Raw genomic sequence first — 19,008 nt, forward strand, 5'->3', positions numbered from 1 at the left:
AGATGACACCAATTTTTGGACAGGGAGGTGTCTGATTTGACAGAGAATGTCTCATATATATAGATATATATGTATACAAAAACTAATATAAGGCTGTCAAAAACCTAGGCTTGGATCGCATGGCTTTTAATTCTAATTGATTGTATATCGTTATAATCCTATTTCTCTTATTATTATGATAAATATGATCATATTTATTGTCTTTACAATAAGTATAATAGTTATAAACATACAATTTGAAATCCATTTTGTTTTCCTTCTAATATCTCCATCTAGAAATATAATAAATAAAAATATATAAGTATACCTCCGATTATAAGCTCAGCAGAAGTCAGTATCTAGTAATAATTGATTAATAATTCAAATCAATCAACAAACCATATTGTTCGTGCTGGTTAGCGTTACTTCTGCTAAAGAAGCCCAATTTTCGTACAAAAAGCATTTTTGTAGTTCCTATCTTGAAGCGAAAAAGTTGTGAAATGTTTTATTTTTTTGATAAAAGGGAAAGATGCATGTTTTACTTTTAAATTGTGTTATCTCAGGCAATTACGTTAAAATGTGTTTTTTTAGGTATAATTGCGCAATAAAACTCGTATTTATGATATATCTGTTATTATCGAATATGTAATATATGCCTTACTTAACATGCAGAATCTCCTGCATGACTTTATCGCTAAGTTTATATTTACGAGCGCAAACGACATGGCTAAATAGTACAAAAGGATATTAAATTTTTTCAAATGCATTTTGTGTACTTCACACATTGAAAGAATATATATTTTTGGACAGTATTGCACGTACAAAAGTTATCACATTGTCAATTTTGTAATCGCTTCATATTACATTACATATTACGTACATCTAATTTTATTGCATCAAAAACTACAAAATACATTTTTGGATAACTTAATAGAGAATACTGAGAATATTAAGGAAGGAATTAAACAGAACTGAAGAGAACTAAACAGAACAGAATAGTTATAGATATTAATAGTATCACGCTCAAATGCACAGCCATATTGAATATAAATTTAATACTAAGCAAGGAATTAAACAGAACTACTATTTCCGTCGAATAAACTTATAAATCTGTCGCTTACTTATAAAATACATTTGGCAGCATGCATAAAAAATCTATTAAAAAATCTATTCCATTATTGATACACATACGAGGGTAGTCCAAAAAGTTTAGAGCCTATCGACTTAAAAGGAGATTATTTGACCGAATTTGACCGAAAAAATAATGTTTGAGGCTCAAAACTTTTTAGACTACCCACGTACATTGTGTTATTTTTTGTAGTTTATAGAAATGAATAAGTATCACGTTCAAATGTACAGTCATATTGGATATACATTTAAGCAAAAAATTAAACAAAACTGAACGGATCTAAACAAAAGTTCTGTTTAATTCTGTTTAGATCCGTTCAATTTTGTTTAATTCCTTGCTCAAATGTATATCCAATATGGCTGTACATTTGAACGTGATACTTATTCATTTCTATAACTACAAAAAATAACACAATAGGTTTGTTCGCGTTGCTTAAATCCCCAAACATTTTGCACTTGAAATAAGATAAATATATATTCGGCCGTTGGAGAGAGAGAAAGCGAAGATACTGAGTACAAAAAGTGCAAGCAACGCGAATGGAGTGAATGTATGTGAATGTATGTGTATCAATAATGGAATAGATTTTTTATGCGTGCTGCCGAATGTATTTTATAAGTAAGCGACAGATTTAAGTTTATTCGACGGAAATAGTAGTTCTGTACAATTCCTTGCTTAGTATTAAATGTATATTCAATATGGCTATGCATTTGAGCGGGATACTATTAATATCTGTAACTATTTGTTTCCACCGAATAAACTTAAATCTATGTCACTTATAAAATACATTTGGCAGCACGCATAAAAAAGAAATCTATTCTATTATTGTAACACATACATTATTTTTTCTAGTTATAAATATGAATAAATATTGTGCTCAAACGCATAGCCATGTTGGATGTACATTTAATACTAAGCAAGTAATTAAACAGATCTGAACAGAACTAAACAGAATTAAACAGAACTTTTGTTTCCACCGAATAAACTATCACTTACTTATAAAATACATTTGGCAGCACGCATAAAGAGAAAATCTATTCCATTATTGTAACACATACATTGTGTCACTTTTTTTTTTGGTTATAGATATGAATAAGTATCGCGCTCAAATGCATAGCCATGTTGGATATACACTTATCTATATTAATTATTATTCTTGCAAATTCGCCTATTTTGCCTTCGTCTAACTTGTCTGACTTTTCTTGGAAGAAAAGAAGATTTATTTGTAGTTGATGAACTGTCGATATTCCTGTAACAAAGAAATATATCATTTCTTCTCGCATATGAAATAATTATTGTATTATATTACGTTAATATACACTGACCACAGGTATTGAATTCTTTTTGAGTACAGAAGTGCTACTTCAATAAGTAATCAACATGAAAAATCTTTACGAGTCTCTATTCAATAGCCAAACTAGGAGCGTCCAAAAGCTTTACACTTTTATACTTGAAAAGGATTCAATATCTGTACATTACTGTAGATTACATTATGCATCATATTAATACATTAATAGAGCATAAAAACAACTTAAAAGTTTCAACTTCAAGTTCAATAATAAAGTAATTATAAATGTAAATATTTCTGTATTAAATTTGTAATAAGTTCTGCATGAAAAATGGTTGCACATTTTGCAAAAAATCTTATAAAAACTATATGTTTACATGTTTTTGTTAATCAGGTTTAATAACGTTTATAGTACTATCTAATTCAAAAGTTTGTTCTATTTAAGATCTTAACGTTGAAGTGTAAGCCTACTGTGATACCAAAGAGAAATCCGAGAGCAGCCATGCTACATGATTTTTTTGCAATGTCTAAACGCACATTTATTTTTCAATACATGGAACATATTTCAAATTTTCATTTATTTTTTATTTATTTTATTTATTTTTACCGTATAGGATAAAGAGATACATAATATAATATTTACATAAAGGATATATCTATATATATACACATTTCTGTAACTTTTAAAACTAATATTTTTAAAACGGAACGATAGAAGTCAGTACAATTTTTTCTATATATTGTTGATATAATTAACTTTCGTATTATGTTTGTATAGATTATTGACTTGTCTTATATTTCGTTCAACACGCCAACCTCCTTAAATATTTTAACAACACAAAAAATAATTTTTAAAGCTATATTTTAGCACTATTTATATTCAAATATAGAGAATTTTTACATTTTTGTAATTAAGAAATTAAATTCTAAATGAGTGAAATTACTATTTTTTTTCTTATTTATTCCATGTTTAGCTGAAACCACATATACTCAAAATCAAAGACGGCATCGTTCTCGTTCTAATAGTTCGCCAAGACAAGAAGATATTTTTCCATCCATTGAATTATCAGGTAAAATTGCATTTAACTTTTTTCAAGCAAGTGAGTGATACTTTGACTGCTAAAGTCAATTATAATATAAATAAAAAAACTCAACAAAATATTTAATTTAAAAGATTCTTTGACGTTGTATATCTCATTTTACATTTATTATAAATTGTTAAAATAAACATCTAAATATTTTAATAGTAAAAAAATAATTTTTATAGCTATATCTGAATGCTATTTCTATTCAAATATAGATTTTTTATATTTTTGTAATTAAGAAATTAAATTCTAAATGAGTAAAATTACTAAATTTTTATTATTTATTCTATGTTTAGCTGAAACAACATATACTCAAAATCAAAGACGGCATCGTTCTCCTAATAGTTTACTCAGACAAGAAGATATTTTCCCATCCATTGAAATCTCAGGTAAAATTGCATTTTACTTGCATTATATTTGTCATAACTTAATTTTGTATTTTTTTCAAGCAAGTGAATAATATTTTTAACTGTTAAAGTAAATTATAATATAAATAGAAAAAACTTTTTACAACATATTTAATTTAAAAGATATTCTTTAGCACTGTATATCTTATTTGGCATTTATTATGAATTGAAGTAAAGTAAACTTAAATATTATAATAGAAAAAAATAATTTGATTCGTATATAACATGAACATATGAATTGTATGTGAATATATATAATTATATATATTTGTATGTAATTATGTATGTATAATACTTTTTCCAAGATTCTTTTTAGAAAAATATTTAAAAATTGATATATGCTACTCATTTGTATAAAGTATATATAACTCATTTTTATTAAGTATAAATAATATTTACTTACAATTACTCGCATAAAAATAACTCGTTTTGTTTATTTCTTAATAAATATTTTGATATTTCTTTATAGATGATGAAGAAATTTATAGAATACCAGAAGATGATTACTCTTTTTTGGAAGAGAGTACTTCATCTCTTGAAAAAACATCATAAAATAGATGATGTACAAAGTATTATTGACAATAATAGAAAGCCACGATCAGCAGGCACCTGTATCATATGCTTAAGTGAACAAGCATTATATATATTCGTACCATGTGGACATTTATGTGTATGTGGGAGCTGCAGTAATAATTTAATACACAAAAGATGTCCAATGTGTAACCTATTGTATGATAACTGCATCAAATCAATTGTATCTTAAAGAAAGGTAAGTAAAAAACGCATGAGACTTATAACATATTTCTATATTCTTGATTTATATATAATTAGATGGACATATATTAATGACAATTCTAAAAGTATTGAAAAATAGATGTCCGTTTAGATATCGTAAAAAAAGTATGTAGCATGTCTGCTCTCGGATTTCTCTTTGGTTCTCACAGTAGGCTTAATGTTAAGATTGCAAACAGAAAAAACATTTTGAATTAGATAGTACTGTAAACGTTATTAAACCTGATTAACAAGAACATATAAATGCATAATCTTAATAAGAGAATTTGTTGCAAAATGACATTTTTTCTGCAAAACACGTTACAAATTTAATACAGGAAAATTTACATTTATAATTATTTTATTATTTAACTTGAAGTTGAAACTTTTAAGCTGTTTCTAGGCTCTATTAATGTATTAATATATATAATGTAATATACAGTAAACTACAGACATTGAATTCTTTTCAATTATTAAAGTGTAAAGCTTTTGGACGCTCCTAGTTTGGCTATTGAATAGAGACTCGCAACGATTTTTTATATTGATTACTTATTGAAGTAGCACTTCTGTATTCAAAAAACATTCAATATCTGTGGTCAGTGTATATTAACGTAATATAATACCACAATAATTATTCCATATGCGAGAAAAAATGATATATTTCTTTGTTACAGGAATATCGACAGTTCAACTACAAATAAATCTTTTTTTCTTCCAAGATAAGTCAGACAAGTTAGACGAAGGCAAAATAGGCGAATTTGCAAGAATAATAATTAATATAGATAAGTGTATATCCAACATGGCTATGCATTTGAGCGCGATACTTATTCATATCTATAACCAAAAAAAAGTGACACAATGTATGTGTTACAATAATGGAATAGATTTCCTTTTTATGCGTGCTGCCAAATGTATTTTATAAGTGACATAGATTTAAGTTTATTCAGTGGAAACAAACGTTCTGTTTAATTCTGTTTAGATCCGTCCAGTTCTGTTTAATTCCTTGCTGAGTATTAAATGTATATCCAATATGGCTGTGCATTTGAGCGTGATATTAAAATCTATAACGAGAAAAAATGACACAACGTATGTGTTACAATAATGGAATAGATTTCCTTTTTATGCGTGCTGCCAAATGTATTTTATAAGTAAGTGACATAGATTTAAGTTTATTCGGTGGAAACAAAAGTTCTGTTTAATTCTGTTTAGATCCCGTCCAGTTCTGTTTAATTCTTTGCTTAGTATAAAATGTATATCCAATATGGCTGTGCATTTGAGCGTGATATTAAAATCTATAACTATAAAAAATAACAATGTGTATCAATATCAATAATGGAATAGATTTTTTTATGCGTACTGCCAAATGAAAATAAGTAAGCGACCGATTTAAGTTTATTTGACGGAAACAGTAGTTTTGTTTAATTCTGTTTAGTTCTGTTTAATTCCTTCGTTAGTATTCTCAGTATTCTTAAGTTATCTAAAAACGTATTTTGTAATTTTTGAAGCAATAAAATTAGATGTACGTAATGTTATGTAACATGAAGCAATTACAAAATTGAAATGTGATAACTTTTGTAAGTGCAACACTGCCTAAAAATATATTCTTTAATGTGTGAAGTATAAAAAACGTATTTAAAAAGATTTGATATCTTTTCGTATTATTAAGCCATGTTGCTTGCACTCATAAATATAAACTTAGCGATAAAGTCAGGCGGGAGACTTCTGCATGTCAAGTAAAGCAGATTACATTTTCCACTATCTCTCTCTCTTAATATCTATCTTATAGCGTTTTTCACTGGGCAGAACTGAGTGCGCACTGGAAACTCGTCGAGTTCAGGCGACACTGCCTGAATGCACCAAAAATGCAAGTTTTTTGCACTTCCAACTAAACACGTCCATTATTCTCAGTGCCATCTCAGTGCGGTTTTATGGCGCATTGTGCCTCTGTATTTGATTTGTATGATGACTTTGAAAAAAGGAAAGTCGCAAAAGAGCGACATCGGGAAAAGTTAAACTTGATACGTAAGTTCGCCAAACCGAATACAGAGTAATAAAATAATGAAAACTAGCCAAAGAAGAAAGAAAAACCAAATATAGTAATAGGTGTAATATTAGAACTGTTAACTATGGCTGTTTTCCTTTTAATTTCTAATAGTCATCAATGAATAACAAAGATAAAACAATGCTCGTATCGACTGTGTTCATTAAAAGGAAAGCACCTTATATATAAATACTGAAAGTGTCAATCGTAAGATGTTTTTTTTATTAATAATTTTGTTTGTTTTTTACATAATTTTGTTTCTTTCTACACTAGTTTTTTTTCTCTATCGACATCTGTGATGAACTATTATCTGTGATTAACTTTAGAAGAATGTAAACTGTAGTTAATCTTTAGTTTATTGCAATAGACATTGCAGTACCAATTATCGACTATTATAGGGAGAGGGGGAGGTGAAGGGAGAGGGAGAGGGAGAGAGAATTATATATATACATATTATAATATTAATAATCTTTACAGAAACTTTGTTGTCTCCAAATTTTATGATCTTTAGCGTTATATCAATTAAAAAATTAAGCACTCGATTGTTCTGCCTGAAAGTTATTGCATGACATACTCCAAATCTTTACGACACATCTCTAAGGCAGACTTTATTCTCAGCAAACCTATGGAGTGTTCAATTACTATTAACACAGAAATTATGAGTAGTAGTTCAATACAAATAAATATCAACTTAACACCACAAAAATGATAACATATCCAATTCTGCGGTGGTAGGTTCACTACCTCCGTGACTCTAATCAAATGGATAGAATCCGGAATATTCATAAATTTCTATTATTTTGTAAGCTGTTGTTCTTGCAATCCAAAAATGACTTTTGAACTGTAAAAATAATATAATTTAATTATTAATATAAAACATGTAAGTCTGGCCAGTTGGTGTCGTTATTATTTAAAGATCTTCTTTTTTTGAAATTAAAAATATTTATTTACTATTCGCATATATTACAACAAACGTTTCGACCTTTCGTTCGGGTCCTCTTTAACGTTCTTTTGTAAACAAAAAATATCCGCAATCCGTTATATATGTTTAATGCAATACATATAATTAATAATTTTAAGGTAAACATATTTTAATTAATATTTTTACAATATAAATAAATATTTTAAGATGAATACATTTTTATTGCTTTTCTTCTCGCTTGCCTATTATTTTAATCAGTCCTTATACTAGGGTACGCGGGCCTCCTGTTGAGCTTGACTCTAGTCTGGCACTGTAAGGAGACATGAGAGGTGTAGCATAAGTGGGAGATGGCAACATTGCCGGTGAAATACCACTACTTTCATCGTTTCCTTACTTACTCGGTTAGGCGGAGCGCGTGCCCCGAGGGCTTCGTGCCCCGGCGGTCACGGTGTTCTAGAGCCAAGCGTGTCAGAGTGGCGTGAGGCCTCGCGGCCGATCGCCGTTAATACTCCCGCGTGATCCGATTCGAGGACACTGCCAGGCGGGGAGTTTGACTGGGGCGGTACATCTGTCAAAGAATAACGCATGCGCGTCACTAATTAGATGACGAGGCATTTGGCTACTGTTAAGAGAGTCATAGTTACGACCGCACCGGGGGGTCTGGGGGGGCGGTTAGCCCCCCCAGAATTCTCCCGTGGTCGGAGTGCAATCAACGTCAGCAGTACTTCCCTTCGCGCTAGAATCGGAGCCGACACCGGGGATTTCCCCCTTACAAAGCCCATACCTGACGATTACGTACTCCCGGACAAGCCGACCCTTCAAACGTAGGGGTACGGTTTCCCGTAACGCACATATGACTCACTATTGTACCTGTGGTGTTCCCCAGGTAGCAGGGTATCCTGCAGCGAGCATGACCTACTCGGATTAGATCAGCTCCACTGACAGGACCGGGGTGCCAAGGCACCCCACTAACAGGTAATGCGCAACATGAGCTTCATAGCGCTAACCCACACTAGGCCTTCTATGCCGCTCACTCGGCTATGCGAAACCTCTGCCCCTACGAGTCCGACACCATCTGGTAGGGCACCGGTAGCCTCCCGGTGGGGCTCCCTACCCCCGTAGTACTCGTGTCGAGCGATCTTAGCTCACGTTTGACGAGTTGCCGCCGCTGGTGCCATGCCACCAGCTACCACGTAATCGCACGAGTCACCCCGTACTGTTAACGCGTCGCTCATCGGTTGCCCGGGGATCCGGGATTCGGCAGCAGTCGACGCGCCTTAGGAATATACGGCACGTGGTGCGCCATATACCCCGCTCGTATTTGGGCACCTCCCACGCACGAGCACGCCGCGCTCGCCTCGCGAAACGCTACCCTGTTCAGTACTACCGGCTGCATCCGTTACCCAGCTACCTGGGATTGGGCAGCAGCCCAGCAGTTTTATGGGTAAAGGGCACAGGGTGCACCGTTTACCCGCGCTTGCTTGAATTTCTTCACGTTGACATTCAGAGCACTGGGCAGAAATCACATTGCGTCAACACCCGCGAGGGCCATCGCAATGCTTTGTTTTAATTAGACAGTCGGATTCCCCTAGTCCGTGCCAGTTCTGAGCTGAGCGTTGAATGGCGGCCGAAGAGGACGACCACGACGGCTCGCGCCGCCACGGAAGCCTCGCAGCAAGGAAGATCCGCGGGAGGCCAAGGCACGGGACCGAGCTCGGATCCCCGGGATCCGGCGCGAGAACGCCGATCGGTTCACCTCGCCCAGGCCCGGCACGTCAGCCAAACCCGCTTCCCGACCAAGCCCGACACGCCCCGCTCCTCAGAGCCAATCCTTATTCCGAAGTTACGGATCCAATTTGCCGACTTCCCTTACCTACATTAGTCTATCGACTAGAGGCTCTTTACCTTGGAGACCTGCTGCGGATATGGGTACGAACCGGCGCGACACCTCCACGTGGCCCTCTTCTGGATTTTCAAGGTCCGAGGGGAAGATCCGGACACCGCCGCAACTGCGGTGCTCTTCGCGTTCCAAACCCTATCTCCCTGCTAGAGGTTTCCAGGGAACTCGAACGCTTATACAGAAAAGAAAACTCTTCCCGGATCTCCCGACGGCGTCTCCAGGTCATTTGGGGTGCACAATAGGAGGGTAGTGGGTAAAGAGAATTAGAATTATGTCAGTATTATATTCTGTCTGAATATTTTATTTACATTAATTTTTTTCAAAAGTTGAAATAAATGAAATTTTTTTTAATTTACATGGTATTTTGCAGGTGGTAAATTAGGCGAGGGTTTAAATTTCTCTAACGATTTAGACCGATGTGTTATAGTCGTTGGCTTGCCCTATCCCAATATTAAGTCACCAGAATTACAAGAAAAAATGAAATATTTAAACGAGCATGTCGTACATATACTCAAATGTAAAATTCATTACATAGCTTAGGCCCAGTTCAACAGTGGCCAGTTAGCTTAACTAGTAGTTAACTCTCACTCTTCGTCTCTATCTAACCTTTGAGTTAAAAAGAAACAGAGAGTGAGAGTTATAACTATACCAGTTAAGCTAACTGGCCACTGTTGAACTGGGCCTTAGAGAGTATAGTTTAATTTTATATGAAAAAGTTTAATTTTGTGCGAATTTTAATATCTTTCTTTATTTTTTTTTTTCATTTGTTTCTCTAGAAATCGAACGCCGGAAATAGGTTTTATGAAAATTCTTGCATAAAGGCAGTGAATCAGTGTATTGGCCGATCCGTTCGTCACATCAATGATTGCTCGACGGTTGTGTTATTGGATGAACGTAACTGTCATAAAGTCAAAAAATATTATACCTCAATGGGATTCAACGCTCTCTGTGACGATCAACGATTATTTATTTGGATCTGTATAGTTGGTAACATTGCAAAATTTTTCGTAGCGAAAAGAATGAAAAAAATTTAATTTGTGATAAAAACAGTGACTCGCCGGTAGATTAATTAGAAACATAATATTATAAAATTAATAACAATCGTTAAATAATAATATCTGTAATAAAATTAAAAATTATAAGGCTCTCGTGATTAAATCGATTAAAGGGAAAAAAAGGCAGTATATCTGTATATAATATCTGTAATAGTTTTTCTACTTTTAGACTAATTGTGATAATTTAATAGAAATGTTTTTAAAGATATATAATATGTTTCAGTTATAGTACTTTATGATTGTAGCATCACGTTCGAATATTTTCTGTGTCAGGTGCAAGCTCGTCGATGTTTTTCTATTTACTTTAGAAATGTATCATATGTAATTAGCCAATTGAATGCCGAATTGATAAATTAAATCATGACAATAAATTTCTTCGGGTTGTATTGTAGAATAGAACAGGAAAAGTGCGACTGAAAGAAATTAACTTGGGAATTAATGAATGTAACAAGAAACGTGATTCTGCCATGTCTTATTCCTTTAACTACTCACATAATTAATGGTATTTGAATAGTTTTGCGGTTGAATGCTGAAAGCACAATGCTTCACATAGCGAGCACTTTGCTTCCCCGAAATAAATTCCAGCGATTCGCGATCAGATGTTACATCTTTTTCTATATGATGAGTTATATTTTTTTTCTCATAATCCTTTTTGCGATTCGGGCTGTTGTCATATTTAACGACAATGTCACTGTTAGCCTATAATAACGTCATTCCTTGTATTCTTTCAAGACGTGTTATGTATTTCGATTATCATATTCACACAGTATCTCGGAAGTACTGCATAAACGGCCGCCTGTATAGAACTGTACGCCAGGCTGATTCGAATAAATCTCCAAGGTGCTACATATATTTATTTGTAATTCCAAAATATTATATTGTATCCAAACTGTGAGTAATACAAATTATGATTCTTACCGACCGCTTTTCAGATGGACTGCTTGAGCAACGCGTAAGCATTACCCCCGTGCCAGTTTGGCGTAACGCAAAAGTTATGATCGTATCCCTCACCCGGAGGAACCCCAGAGGACACTTATGCAAATTGACATTATTTTTTTTTTTTTACACAAATTATTAGATTAGGATTAATCTCTACTATATAATTTGTATAAATTTCAATTTGATGCCTTCTCAATACAGCTCTCCAAAAGTCTCGGTACACGCAAATCCATGACGGTTCTTCCGACTCCTCGGATGCCGCCGGTTAATATCGAATCCGTGTAATCCGCAAAGGTCCAACGATTGCAGTTCAATGAAAATTTATGCTTCACCAATTCCTCCTTACTGCGGGCGTCCTATATTGCACTCTAATAAATGGACGCCTTACTTATTGATATTTGAAGCTAGAACCATGTTATTTTTTAATTTAGAAACAAAAGCAAATAAAATATCGCAGTGTTAAATCATTGTTGTCCGCATTTTCAGAATGGTTCCAGTTTCAGCTGAGTTGACATTGCACAGAGTGCTTGTTAATTATGTGTCCAGCGAGGTTGAACAAAGAACCAGCGTGCAAGATGTTCACTATAGTGGAGTTTGTCGTTGTCGCCCGGATACCTATTTCCAGCTTATTGTCAGGCGTCAACCTGAATCTCACTGTGCTCAATACTGCGTCAGGATATCTCTCTTTGCCGTTTTCGTTTAAGTAAATCATGACGACTGAGCAACCGTCGATATGCGATTCCCACAACCGCCGGCCAAAGCTCTTTGTCTGGATACGAGACATTTAATGTCATTAGTTCTCGATGAGAATGGTGAGACGACGAGCGAATTTACGCCTACGTGCAGATGATGCTTGCCGAGATCGTTTCTCGTTAGTTGACAAGTTTTGCCTTTAATGACAATACTGTCGTTTCTTATGCGATTCGCGCATCTGCCCAATATACATCCTATAAACGGATTAATTTGGGTATTTGTATAGTCTGTAAAACGAAATTGTTATTAGTTACGAATAGAATTGATTGAAATTGTCGAGATTAAATGAACATGATGAATAAATATGTATGTAATTACGTCAAGAATTCGTACTCTTCAAATCATCGAAACCAAGCACAACATCCGCGACACGGCCAAACTTATTTGTATATATTTCAAAGAAACGATTGTGGCACCCCAGAAAATGACGACAATCTCTAAGCGATTCTTACTGATCATCATGTACGATTTTACTGGCGTCAAAACTAGCGAGTCTTTTACTTTCAGTTTCCTCATAATATTCTTTACTATCATAACGACGTATTTTATTCTCCGCAAATTTTGCAATTAAAAACGGCTTTTACGTTATTATTACCATCACAATAAAAAATAGGCTCTTTCTATGAAATAACAAAGCATCGACATAAATTTCTCCAAAGATTCCCTTCGTGATTGCAATATTTTTGCAATTGCAATCGTAGGTGACCATGTTTCGCTTTTCTCCTTAACGTTATTAATTATCAAATTACTATCAAGCCATTTGTTACGTATGTAACGCGATAAAAATATGAAATTTTACTGTGACAGTCTCGACCCTATTGTATATCAAATGATTTGTGGCATTAGTTTTTGTAGTGAGAATAATTATAAATAATAAGTTACAAAATTTAATCCCAACGTTTGATATACTTTTCGTTATTTCGACATGAGAAAATCACAGTTCTTTACCTATACTATGGTAAAATGATTGGTCTAACTATGAAAATTATTTTGCAAATTGAGCTGTGTTGTTGGACGACTCTAAATTGTTTAAGAGTTATTGTATTTCGTAAGAATATGAAAAACATAAAATGATTACTCAAAAAACTAAAACTTATTGATGCTGTTATTTGAAATTATTTATTAATAATATTAATAAAATAATGATGAGAATAAAAGTAAAAATAAGAGTAAATATAACATATTATTTATAATTTGTAAAATATTACCATAATAATAATATAATATGCTAAAATAACAAACCTACTTTTTTATTATTATTATTATTATTATTATTATTATTGTCATTTTTATATATACTTTAGTTAATATTTATAATTAATATTTATAGTGTAATGTGTTCAATACTTGGAAAAGTACATCAATTTTTAGTGCAGGTCAAATATCATACAGACACTTCTCTTGTATCTCGAATTCTTCGTTAGAAGAAACAACACATGAAAAAATCGAAGACAGAATATATTATTACAATATATTTTCCGCATTTAAACAATCGAGTTCTCAGGGATTCATCGTGCAATTAATATTCATTCGTCCATTATATCATTAATTCATTTTCTGCTTGTAGATAAAAATGATCCTGCGCAACTTTGCTCGTCGTGCTTGACGCAATCTGCACATCGTTGCCCAGAAAATCGGTAAAAAGATTCGATTCTCAAATGGAAAGTAAATATTCTCGAACTCGCGCGAAATCACCGCGTGAAAGTTATATTACATTGAACAATTTCCCGTCGAAAGTTTTGAATTTCGCGATGTTTCTTGTTTACTTTAAGGTGTGCGCACCGAAGCGATTCATTATTCTCACTTAAATACACGTGAAACACATTGCACTTAGTTTAAACATACTTATAAACTACAGAGTTACTCCAATACTTAAACAAATTATCTACGACTTGACGAGTTGCTGTTACGTCCTACATTCTTTACAGCTCACGTATTACAAAGGAATACTTACTGACGGAAGAAAAAACTCAATTTCGCGTATTTATATATGTATATACCAAACTGGTGATAGCGTTCCGCGTCGATAAATCGTTTTTATATATTTATGAAATACATTACGTTAAACTTTATACACACGCCAGAAACGTACAAATAGGAGCTACCACAGCACACAATGTGTGTACACATCGATATGAGACAATTCGTTTTACAATTAATCGTCTTGGTCGTGATCGTTATTGTACAATTTGCTAATTCGCGCAAGCGGCATGCAATCTCGATACAATACGTTCCGCGTCGTAAAGTATATATATTTACACTTTTTAAATGCGACATCATAAGAAACAGCAGTTCAAAGAGCAACGGGATCTTGTCGTATCATATATGTTCCACGAGGCTGATGAGTATTTTCCTTTTTTGTTTCAGCGCCTTTGACCGGTGATGTCCACTCATTAGATCTAACTAAACTAGTGAGGACTACATTGTAAACGTGAATTGCGTATCATATATACTACCCGTAAAAACAAGTGTTAAAGAGAGTCTCGCATTACATTTGCTGTAATTTACATGTTTTTTTTCTCTTATACAAATGTCATAAATTTATCTTGTATCAAAGTGCGTCGTATATGTAACAAATGGCACAGAGAGAAAGGGGATATATAAAAGAATGTAAAAATATTTAATATTTTATATTATCGAATATTTAATATTGAAAGCATTAACCGGTTTAAAGGAAGAAATTTACATATTTCTCTTACATAATTTTTTTAGTCCAATAAACTAGAATTATATGTCTCAAGAAGATGTCTAAGAAAAATTATAAATTATTATTATTGGTATATATTATTAATATATATCATATGAACGATACATGATAAATTTATTGAGTTTTCTTTACAGTGAGATATGTTTATAAACTGATATATATAGAGACCTCAGTTGCGTTTGATATGATACAATGTAATTTATCTCATTAAATATATAAGTATATATATATGTATATATATAATTTTTATATATACACATATATAGAATTATTCTAAACACACGTTTTTTATACACGTTCTGCCCAACGAGTCAAACATATTCCATAAATGCTCTCTAATAAAGTATAAAATCGCATTCTTATTTCCTTAATCTCTAGGTTAAGATGTTTCTTTTATATATATATAAAATAAATATAACTTAAACTAGGACTGTTGACGACAGATACGCCATTACACAATAATAGCTACCGTGAACATTTTATATTCTTGTATAATTAAAAATTATATAATTATTATTGTATATATATGTATATAAATAATTATTCTCAAATATCAGCATTCACTAACACTTTATTAAACATTTTCTCTTTCACTCTTCCTCTCGCTTTCTCTCTCTCTCTCTCTCTCTCTCTCTCTCTCTCGGTCGTGCTGTAAGTACATTTAGACGTGTCAAATATCGCTCTGTATTCTGAGAATATTTTCTGCTGTCTATGGCCCTTCGGGGCCTTCTCGTTACAGTGCACGGACTGCAAAGCCTGATTGCTTGCTACTTCTCCCTGTTCAGGGTCAGATCACGAGAGTCTCTGAGGTATTTTCTCTTATTTCACTGTGAATCTCGATTGATTTTTCTGGAACTCGATCTTCTTGCCGAAGTCTGAGTGAGGGGCGCATGCGCTGACACATCCCATTGGTTCCTTTCGTGCGATATGTCGAAACCGGAGCGGACGACGGATCCTTCTCCCACTTCTGCGGACACGGAAGGCGGCGGGCAGAGGGAAAACACAAATATAAATATTACGAAAGGTCTTACGCGTACATTATCGGCGGCGAATTTGCAAAACTCTGTATTAAATGCTTCGAAAGTCAATGCCCTGAGGCAATCTCTTAACAGGCATCACGACAATGTGTCGAGACTGTTACTGACTAGCAAGGAAAGTCTTGAAAAGAGAACTCAGATCGATTCGGCCTTTCGCGCTTGTAAAGAGGCATTTATTGAACTCTCTGCGGCATATCTTAAGATGATTGAAAGCGATTCTCAACAGGTTAACATTGCGGAAACGGTCAGAAGCATAGTAGGCGACGCCTTGTCTGATGCCCACGACAAATTAACAGCTAGCTTGAGCGGCAATCTTCAGCCAATAGAGCAGAGGAACGCCGGCGCTTCCTCTGTGCCCTCTTATGCAGCGGTGGTTTCGGAGCAATCGTGCGTGCGGGTGGCTCGCGGCTCCTCTATCGAGGTACCTAGAACCACCAACTTGATTGTTACTCCAAAGGAGGATTTCTCCGCGAAGTACAAAACGTCTAGGGAAACCAGGGAAGTGCTGCAAAAGACCATTAAGCCATCTGAGTACAACCTTAAGGTCAACAGAATTACGTCAGCGAAGAACAACGGTGTGCGTATTGAGGCACTTACTGTGAATCTGCCCAAGATAAAAAGTTCTCGGGAACTTGAAGACGCTGGACTCAGATTGGAGCAGGAAGGCAAAATTAACCTTAGGCTACTGATTCGCGGAGTGCCATGCACCATGTCGAGGGAGGAGATAAAGGAGGATCTTGTCACTCTCAACCTAAAGGACCACGATGCGCCTGAGTTAAAAGTTGTGTACATCTTTCCCCGGAAAGATAATCGGCGCACGACCAACTGCGTGATTGAGGTCACTCCGGACATCCGCACTCATTTGCTTAAAGACCGGTACATATTTTTAGACTACTTTGCCTGCGAGATTACTGACTACGTAAGAGTCCTACAGTGTTTCAAATGCCTTGCTTTCGGTCATTTCGCGAAAGATTGTCGTTTCACGACTATATGCGGTCACTGTGCAGGCGGTCACGAAACTAGGAATTGCACCTTGAAGAGCGGGGCACCGGAGTGCGGGAACTGCAAGCGATGGTTGCCTCAAGCAGGACGACAACATTCAGCCCTTGACAACAAGAACTGTCCCATCTTACGCAGACGTATGTCGGAAAGGATTAGCAGCATTAATTATGGATAATGAGCCTACGAATCATCTTCGTCTCTGTCATGTCAACTGCCAATCTCTGCTTGCACATCTTGATGAATTCCGATCCTTTTTCGTTGGTTCGGGATATCATATCATCTGCATATCTGAATCCTGGCTAAAACCGCATGTACCTGATCATATGGTCTCTCTATATGGATATCATCTCCTGAGATGCGACCGTGTCGGTAGAGGTGGTGGGGGGGTGGCAGTATACATGTCGAACTCTTTCCGGGCCTCGATCTTGCGCCAATCCGGGAACATCAACTGTGAAGGTCCTGAACATCTAATTCTTGAGATTTCTGTCAGGAACTGTTCCAAGATACTACTAGCTGTTGTTTACAGACCACCACACTGCGGATTTTCGGATTTCTTTGACGTCTTTTCTGATTTGTCGGTTAATTACAAGCACTCCATCATTTTCGGGGATTTTAATGCCGATCTTTGTTCCTCGACCTTTGACTCGGAACATATTCGTTCATTTGTTCGCGCATCTAACTTTTTTCTTGTGCCCTACACCACTACGCATCATACCCGTACTGCCTCCACCCTGCTTGACCTGTGCCTTATAGATGAGTCTGATAAGCTTGTCGATTACGTGCAGCGTGAGGTCTGCTTTCTATCCGCTCACGATCTCATCGCCATCACATACGATGTCAGGATAGAGCGGATCCCTGAGCGCACCATCCGAGTTCGGGATTTTCGAGCTTTTAATCTGGAGAATTTTCTCGACGAACTTGCGTCTCTGAACTGGTCTGAGCTTTACTCTGCAGCTAGTGTCGACGCAAAAGTTGATATCTTCAACAATCTCCTTTTGACTTGTTACGACCAACATGCTCCCTTCCGGGTCATACGACCCAAGCACCTGCCAGCACCTTGGCTCACGGAGGATATTAAATCCCGGATGAGGGAGAGGGATAGAGCCAGAAGAGTCTGGATGAGGAGTAGAACGGACGCTAACTACCTCACCTTTAGACGCCTGAGAAACTTGGTGCAGGTCGAGGTACGGAGGGCTAAGTCGGAGTTCTTCCATGAGGAGTTCCAGGATTTGAATGAGCCTAATGAGATCTGGCGAAAACTCAGAAAATTCGGTCTTCTTAAATCCAAAGCAAGGACGGAGAATCTCGCTTTTACCAGCGAGGAACTTGTTGACCACTTTACGTGCAACGTGACGTCGAACACGGACTGTATCCAGGCCATCTACTTGGGCGAGACTGCGTATGATGACTCAAAATTTTATTGGAGCAACATTGAGCCCCTGGATATTGTTCGGACTATCGGCAAGAGTAAGTCGGATGCCATGGGAGTGGATGGACTACCTCGGAGCCTGGTGGTTAGGGCGCTTCCGAGCATCCTCCTAGCCTTAACTCACATTTTTAACTTTTGCTTCTCCCACGGGGTCTTTCCTGAGGTCTGGAAGTCGGCCATTGTCTGTCCCGTCCCTAAAGTTAGAAGTCCTGCCGTGCTAAATGATTTCAGGCCAATCTCTATCTTGTGTGCTACCTCGAAGGTCCTCGAGCGCATTGCGGCAGACCAGATTATGAGATACTTAGAGGAACACAACCTTCTCGACCCTTTTCAGTCTGCTTACAGAAAGGATTTTTCCACGCAGACGGCGCTCATAAGGGTCTTGGACGAGGTCAGGCTGGCTGCTGATAAGAGGAGGATCACTATAGCCGTATTTTTTGACTTTTCTAAGGCCTTTGACAATGTCTGTCACGACATCTTGATTGACAAGGCCAGGAATCTGGGCTTTGCTTGCTCTACTCTGCGTTGGCTTTGTTCCTATTTAACCAATAGAAAACAGGCGGTACG

General features: G+C 35.6%; 2 protein-coding genes and 1 pseudogene across 2 annotated transcripts; 2 read left to right on the forward strand and 1 right to left on the reverse strand.

The window, feature by feature from the left end:
* Positions 1 to 10,889: 10,889 nt before the first annotated feature.
* LOC112459168 lies at positions 10,890 to 12,975 on the reverse strand (annotated as a pseudogene).
* A 2,925-nt stretch (positions 12,976 to 15,900) lies between these two features.
* LOC112459169 lies at positions 15,901 to 17,187 on the forward strand. The gene has a single exon (XM_025023170.1). It carries the CDS (start codon positions 15,901 to 15,903, stop codon positions 17,185 to 17,187), a length of 1,287 nt encoding a protein of 428 aa, XP_024878938.1.
* Positions 17,188 to 17,410: 223 nt separating this feature from the next.
* Positions 17,411 to 18,965, forward strand: LOC112459171 (the record flags this gene model as incomplete). Its single annotated transcript, XM_025023171.1, has 1 exon — positions 17,411 to 18,965. A coding segment is annotated over exon 1 (1,555 nt), but the record flags the coding sequence as incomplete, so codon positions are not given.
* Between the last annotated feature and the right edge of the window lie 43 nt (positions 18,966 to 19,008).

The sequence above is a fragment of the Temnothorax curvispinosus genome, unplaced genomic scaffold (genome assembly GCF_003070985.1).
Source record: "Temnothorax curvispinosus isolate PA1 unplaced genomic scaffold, ASM307098v1 QBEX01009574.1, whole genome shotgun sequence".
Taxonomy (NCBI): domain Eukaryota; kingdom Metazoa; phylum Arthropoda; class Insecta; order Hymenoptera; family Formicidae; genus Temnothorax; species Temnothorax curvispinosus.

Excerpts from the sequence above, each read along its gene's own strand:
- LOC112459169 (XM_025023170.1), top strand. The coding sequence starts at position 15,901 with ATGTCGAAACCGGAGCGGACGACGGATCCTTCTCCCACTTCTGCGGAC.